The sequence below is a fragment of the Fulmarus glacialis genome, unplaced genomic scaffold (genome assembly GCF_000690835.1).
Source record: "Fulmarus glacialis isolate BGI_N327 unplaced genomic scaffold, ASM69083v1 scaffold9014, whole genome shotgun sequence".
Classification (NCBI taxonomy): Eukaryota; Metazoa; Chordata; class Aves; order Procellariiformes; family Procellariidae; genus Fulmarus; species Fulmarus glacialis.
Genome location: NW_009209906.1, coordinates 32,663 through 40,192, shown reverse-complemented (window position 1 = coordinate 40,192; position 7,530 = coordinate 32,663). Strand labels below are relative to the sequence as shown.

The window sequence follows — 7,530 nt, the reverse complement described above, 5'->3', positions numbered from 1 at the left end:
GGAATAAGAGAGTAAAATTGCAGAACGTTTGGGGGATGTGGAGGAGAAAAAGTATTTTAGAAATGAATGGGAGATGTACAGCGTGGGTTGAAATAGCTAAATGATTCAAGCAGGTGAAATGGTTTGAAATAGTTACTCGCTTGAGGACTTTGTGGATTTTTTTTTTTTGTTTTTTTATTATTGCATAAACTTTCCCTGTGAGAAGCTAGCTGTAGATTGTGGGTTATAACTCTTCTAAGTGCGAGGTGTCTTAAATTGGACAAACATCTTTTCAGTTTTGAGGAGTTACAGTCAGCAGGGGGTTCTTAAATGAGATCATTCTTTCAGCAAAACAGGTACAGGGGCTAACATGTGCACTTGCAAACCTCCTCGTTTCCTTCTGTGATCAGAAATTACTTTTTTATTTGTAGCAACATGAACCGTGAAGACCGGAATGTGCTGCGTATGAAAGAAAGGGAAAGGCGAAATCAAGAAATTCAACAGGGTGAAGAAGCCTTTCCACCTAACTCTCCTCTCTTTGCTGAACCATACAAAGTTGTGAGTTTATGCGGTTCTTACAAATGCAGTTTTTATAGCAGATTCATATTTTAAATTTATTTTTATCTGCATTCTTTTTAGACCCACAGTTCTTATGTCAACCAAGTTTTTAAGCAGGGCTTGAAAGTAAGGACGGACGGTTGCTAACCAGCTCTACTGGCAGATTTATAGTAATGTGTACGAAGGAGGGGCTTCTTTGCAGGGAGTGAAAAAAGGGATGATAAAACCATAAAATTTTTTGGCTTTCTTCTGCTTTTGCTACAGTGACTCAAAACAATTAAACTGTCCATTCTGTCATGCCAAATTCCTTTTTTTGGGTGCCTTAGCCTGTTGCTAAACTTTCTAACCTTCAGTAATCCAGACCTGGCTAAGTTCAAAAAGAGAATGTTTAAATAGGAGATTAATTTTAAATGCTGAAATGCCTGATATGATAGAATTATCAGCTTTAACTAGTATGCTAATTGTTTGTATCTGATTTTTTAGTTTGTTTTGAAGGAGTTGACTCTGTTTATGATCTCGCACAGCTTTAAACCTGTGCTAGGTTTCCTTCCGGGTTTGATTTGCTGAACAGAACTGGAAAAAAAACCCCTAATTCCGGGGTAGCTAAAAAAGTACTATTTAAGGTTTTCATTATGTAGCTCAAAATTCACTTTGAAAGCAAACCCATGCGCTTATCACAATTTCAGCTGGTTTGCAAGAAGTAAAACATTGTGACTGAAAATGGTCTTCCTGCAAGAGGAAAGTTGAGAAATGTTTTTTTAAATTCCTGTCCTCCCATCACTTTACTGTACTTTATAACCAAATCCCACATGTATGAAGTTAACTAGAAGTGGTTGGGATGCATCGGTAATGATACAGTATACCTGATTTGGAAAACAAACTGGTTATATAAGAAAGAACCCTTCTAACTGTTGGCAGCAAGTATTATGCCAGTATAAATACCAGTTAAAAATTATGCGCAGTGGTGAGGTTAAGCTGATTTTATTTTACCATTAATTAAAAATTTTTAGGACTAATGCATTTGGTATTAGAGAAATAGTCTTTAAGGTGACAATTTTTAAGGCATCTACAATTTTTATACTTGCATCCATCTCACCAATGCATTATTTGAAGCATTGATTAGTGCTGTTCCAACTGTTCTGCTGCTGAAGTACATCTTTTCCTTATGTTTTAGAGGGTTAAATTACTGCTTTAAGAACTAAAATTGGGAATTGGAAACAATGGCAAAAAAACCATGGATGCTAGCCATGACCTTAGCCCTGAAATTGAGATTAACTGCAGTAGTTATCAAATCAATTAACTGAAAGTGAAGTTGTGATTTTTTTAAAGCATTATTTTTTAAAATTATTTTCACAGACCAGCAAAGAAGACAAATTGTCTAGTCGTATTCAGAGCATGCTTGGTAATTATGATGAAATGGAGGATCTTATAGGAGATAGATCGCTACAAAAGCTTGTTGTAATTCCCAAACCAACCGTACCATCAGCACCAGATGAAAAATCAAACCAAAGTTTCTTTGGTGATCAGAGACATAATACTAGCTCACATCAGAGCAGCAAATGGACTCCTGTAGGACCAGCACCTAGCACTTCCTCGCAATCTCAGAAACGGTCCTCGGGTTTACAGAGCGGACATAGTAGTCAGCGTGGCAGTGGCAATCACACTAGCAGTAGTGGCCAGAGGCATGACCGTGACTCGTACAGTAGCAGCAGCAGCCGCAAAAAAAGCCAGCATGGGTCCGAACACTCCAAACCCCGTTCTTCCAGCCCTGGAAAACCATCTGCTGTTTCTTCGTTGAGCTCCAGCCATTCGAGATCTCATGGAAATGATCACCACAGCAAAGAACATCAACGTTCAAAATCGCCCCGGGATCCTGACGCCAACTGGGACTCTCCCTCCCGTGTACCTTCATTTTCAAGTGGACAACACTCTAATCAGTCTTTTCCACCTTCACTAATGTCCAAGTCCAGTTCAATGTTACAGAAACCCACTGCGTACGTAAGGCCAATGGATGGACAGGAATCCATGGAACCAAAGTTATCCTCTGAACACTACAGTAGTCAGACTCACAGCAGCAGTATGAATGAGCTGAAGCCTAGCAGCAAAGCACATCTAACTAAGCTGAAAATACCTTCTCAACCACTAGATGTAAGTTGCTGTCTGATTCCTGGCTTCTTAAATATAAGTCCCTTTGGGCTGGTATTTTCCAGCTTCTTTAAAATCCCAATCTACATAACCGAAATTTAGTTTTTAGTAAACACTGGGGTTTTTTTGTTATGCAAAGCATCTTAAACTTATGCAGTGAAGACCTGTATTTTACATGGGGAATATACAAAAGTAATTATTTTTTCCTTCTGCTTCTTCCATGTGGATACTGTGATTTGTGTAATAAAGGCTATGAGACATTCAAAAAGGCTAACTTAACCCAGAGAGGCTAATTTTCGTAGAGTATTTCTGTAGTCAGAAGTTAGTGAAATAGTGGGATATTCACAAATATTTTGACAAGCTAGATACATATATTGTCACTACTGGCTGTCATGTTGTCCTAAACTAGTGATACTATGTGCATATATCAGATTTTCTTTTCAAGTGTAGCAATGACTAGATGTGATTATTATACCTTTACCTACGGAAAATAAGCTACCCCTAAAGCACACCAAATTGAACAGGGTTCAGAACTTGTATCATGTATGCTGGATACAAAAAACAGTTAACAACTTTTAGTAGTTTGGTAATTCCTGAAGCGTTAAGGCACAGACTCTGACTACAGCTCACTTACAAGGAGAGTGCCTTTCTTAATAATAAAATGTCATTGCATCTCCTATTTAACTGCTTGAATTGTGGTAGCTAGAGAAAACCCCATTTCTTCAACAAATAGCAAAATAAGATCCAGGACACAGGTAAGGAAATTTGAAAATAAACTTATTTTCTTATTCATGAAGGCTTGATATGCTAATGCTGATGCAGTGAACCGCATAGTAGCTTTGCTTCCTTTCTGCTTCCTTCTGCTTGTGGCAGTCAGGGATGCAGAAGGTTCATAGTTTCATAATTATTGCTGTTTCTGGATTCATGCTGTAATGTATATTTTACTTCTTAATGCAGTTTGTCATTACTGTGTATTCACAGTCATGCATTTGAATTCAGACATTATCCAGTGGCTTCTTCCAAGAAATGATTGAAAGCTACGATTCTCTTTCCTCTCTCTCTAGAAGTTTTTTAGTATCACTGACTGGCTATGATCACTTTAACTGTCAAGTGAAAAGTAAGAGATTATTGTGGCAGTTTTATAGATCTCATGTATTTGCTTTTCATAGGTGGATGTGACTCATACCATAAAAATATGGATCTATGATATTAAAATTAATGTTGCTGAAAAGAATTAGCAAGGTCTGTTTGTATCTATATAGAGTCCATATGAGTCATGATAAGGATTGAAGTTTATTTTTACCTGTTTCTAGCCCCTGGGGTCTTTTAAGGAAAATTTGCTTTAGGAGACATTAATCTTGAGTTTTGATTTGTAGGCATCAGCATCTGGTGATGTGAGCTGCGTGGATGAAATTCTAAAAGTAAGTTCTCTGTGCTTTTGTTCATAACTTGTTGAAAATACAAACATTACTAAGAAGGTGGAAAGTATTCTGCAGTTGATTAGTGCCTTTTAAATTGACTTGGCTTCAAGTCGTTACAGGAGGGCTCTTCAATTACTCCTCTAGCGCAGGTAGACTGGGGAAAACTGGAAGCAGAGCTGTGTGCGAGCTGGGCACGGGGCGTTGCTGGGTATGCACATCATCTGCTGGGTATCCTCACTGCATTCCTGTTCTGCTAGGCCACCTCCCTGTTAACCTAACCAGAATTTCCCATTTCTTCCACCAAAATACAGTCCTTAGATTCTGATATTTTTTTAGATGATATTAATTTTTTTGCTACCCCAAGGCAGAACTTTCCCTTCTCTTCCACCTAGGTTATTTTCTCAAGTCTTTTTACCTCTCACGTGATCCCCTGGTCGTATGTCTACTATCACAAAAGAATCATTAGATTCCCGTTGAGCATTTCCATGGTTTGCCATTTGCTCTGACATTCAGTACTCCATGGTCCTTGGAGATGCTCTGAGAGAATACTGGGCACTTTCTTTCCAGCTTCAGGCATTTGATTTTCCCCTTTTTCCTCAAACTTTATAGGCTTCCCTTTCCTAGGATTCTTCTTTCTACCCCTGTATATCCTACATGTGCTCTTCACAGTCTGAAATGATCAGACTCTGACTTCAGCTGCAGTTTGTGTTCAGGCCAGCCAATTTTATTGATTTATGCCTTTCTGCTTCTCTTAACCATCTGTTCTCATGGGTAACAATTTAAGATTTAGGTTTATGTGTAAAATCTTTGTTACACATCTGGGAAACTAAGGTTTGAATATAAAGCTTAGTGAAGTGTGGACAATGAACTGAAAATTGAGAGACAGGGTTACCATTTGAATCAAAATTGTAACTTGAAATCTTTGCTTTAATTTTGTTAATAGCTTTTCTTTTTCATTCTGGTTGTAGGAGATGACCCATTCTTGGCCTCCTCCACTGACTGCTATTCATACGCCATGCAAAACTGAACCGTCAAAATTTCCTTTTCCAACAAAGGTCAGTCCTGTAGTCAAATACTGAATGCTGTTGAAAGAGTAACTCCTATTAAAGACCAGGATTTTGGAACTCTTTTAGATTCAATTCTATATAGTTCTGGGTTTGTTTCAGTGCTTTGTATCTCTTTATCTTGCTTCACAACAACATTTGTCAGCAGTAGCCTTATGAAGAATGTCATTGTTTTTCCTCCGGTTTACGCACACACAGCAGTCTGCAAAGATGTCTATAATATAGCTTTCCTTTTACTTTTTAATTTTTGTTTCATAAATTCAAACCTTCAGGATACTTCTGAAGCTTGAAAATGCCATTGAGCCTTTTTCCCTGTTAGGGAAACGCTTTGCACCATTTTGTGTAGAGGCAAGCAAGTGTTTTGTTTACCTCCCTCCATCTAGCAAAGCAATGGAGACTGGCTGGTAAATGCTAAGAAATTTAAGTGTCGTTTTCTGCATAAACTGAATTTTCCTCATAATTTTGAAGTCCGTTAATAGTTCTATTAGATCTTAAATTTTCAATTACAGAAAAATAAAAGTTTTAAAATCAGATGTTTTGCTGAAGAAATTTTGAGATCACTTGTTCCGAAAGATCTCTTCCTAACCTCCCATATACTTAATAACTACTGAAGCATTTAAGCTATTAATTCTAAAGAGAAATCAGTTGCTCTTTGCTGCTGTTGACAGCACAGGGCACGGTTCCAGGAGACCTGCTTGAGCTGACACCTCTGAGGAAGGAGTTCTCTTGCTCTCAGCTGCTTGCTCCCCGCCCTGAGGCTGGGTCTGGCAGCCCCCGCTGCAGGGTTTCAAGGCAAACCAGCACTGGTGATTGTTTGCCTTGAAATACAGCTCTGTGATCTGCAGTGTCTTGGAAGGTGATGGGTAGGCAGGGTAGAGATAGGCAGGGTAGATAGCTGTGGGTAGCAACTTCAGCAAGTACAGTTCAGCTTGCAATAGCTGACTCATTCAAGAATTCATGTTTTGTTTCCTGTATCTACTGATTACCAGTAAAAGATTTAACTTGACAATGTAATTTTTCTCCAGACTCAACATATATCTGAAATGGATTGGGGTACTCCACCCCTAATTTGGCATAACTTCAGAGTGAAGAAATCATGCTGTTTGTCTTTTAAAAGTTTCCTTCATAATAATGAAGACTACACTTTTTCTGACCAGACTGCTGTTTCAGAGCACCACTTGCTGCTATCAGTTTCCTGTTTGATCCAAATAGCTCCCCAAAACAGAACAGTTCAGTGAAGTATTTTAAGAAGACTTTCTCACTGAGGTCTCTAATGTAATCTGTTGAAACAGATTGTCTTATGTGAATGCTGTGACATCACCTTCTTTTAGCCAAAGGTTCCGGGTCCCATGTTTTAAGTGCACATCCACAAAACTCCCGCAGACTGGTGCGAAGTTAAATGGTTCAGGGTCTCCTACTGGCTAGATATCCCAGAGCTATGGGCAGTCCTGTTGTCATTGCTCTCTGTGTTGCGTGTTCCTGTCTCACTGTATCTTGCTTGCTTCTCTCCAGTGAGCTGAAAATGCAGAACATACTATACAGTTCTTAGCTTTACTTTTGAAGGCATATCTAGAAAAAAATCTTGTTGTCTATTTTCTTACCATTAGATCAAGATTAATTTCGCATATATTACTTTTAGTCAGGGTTTATTTGCTGTGTTATATAAAACTGTGAACTTGGAAATAGTTCTTACTTTTTATTGTAAAGAAAGAAAATCCACACCTTGCCTCATCAACAAAAGGTGCTTATTCCACTGCTTTGAATACTTATTCCTGAACTTCTGGGGAGTTGTTTTCCCTTCACACACTTTTGAGCACACTTGATTGTGGGTTGCTAGAACTGCTTGTTTCTGCGTTTTCTGGTATTTGATTCAGTTTGGGAAGAAAGAAGGTGTGCAGAAATATATGTCTGTGATGCAGAGAGAAACTATGTAAGATTGCAGAGTCTTGTTATGTTTGAACAAAAGAGGTAGGTTGTGTTTTTTTGAACCTATCAACCTGGATTGTGTTTCTTCACCCGGTTTGCAAAAAATTCCATTTATGGCTGCTCTGAGTCTCTTGACTTTTTGCCAGCTTTTTTATTTTGTGGCTGCACATCTTAGCCATGGAACTTTGTCAAATTCTCTCTCCGCATCCAAAGCCTATAATTTCCTCTGCCTTCTCCCCTCTGTCATTCTTGGCAGCAGGATCTTCGCAGAATTCGTGGGGGAGCCATAGGCTTGTGCAGTCTGGACCCAGAGCAGAATTCAGAAAACAAAACAAAACAGTGGTTTACTTTAATCAAGCAGTACTGTTCGAGGCAAGCTCATTCTCTTTAATACTGCGCTCAATTTATTTACAAGTAATATGCTGCATCACGGCATT

General features: G+C 38.6%; 1 protein-coding gene across 1 annotated transcript in view; it reads left to right on the top strand.

The window, feature by feature from the left end:
* The first annotated feature begins 414 nt into the window (after positions 1–414).
* The window catches only part of AFF4 (AF4/FMR2 family, member 4), a 30,027-nt gene continuing 22,911 nt past the window's right edge, over positions 415–7,530 (top strand). The window contains exons 1-4 of the mRNA XM_009576988.1: positions 415–537; positions 1,894–2,685; positions 4,059–4,103; positions 5,072–5,158. Coding sequence (XP_009575283.1) covers positions 415–537; positions 1,894–2,685; positions 4,059–4,103; positions 5,072–5,158 — 1,047 coding nt within the window. The remainder of the gene's footprint in view (positions 538–1,893; positions 2,686–4,058; positions 4,104–5,071; positions 5,159–7,530) is intronic.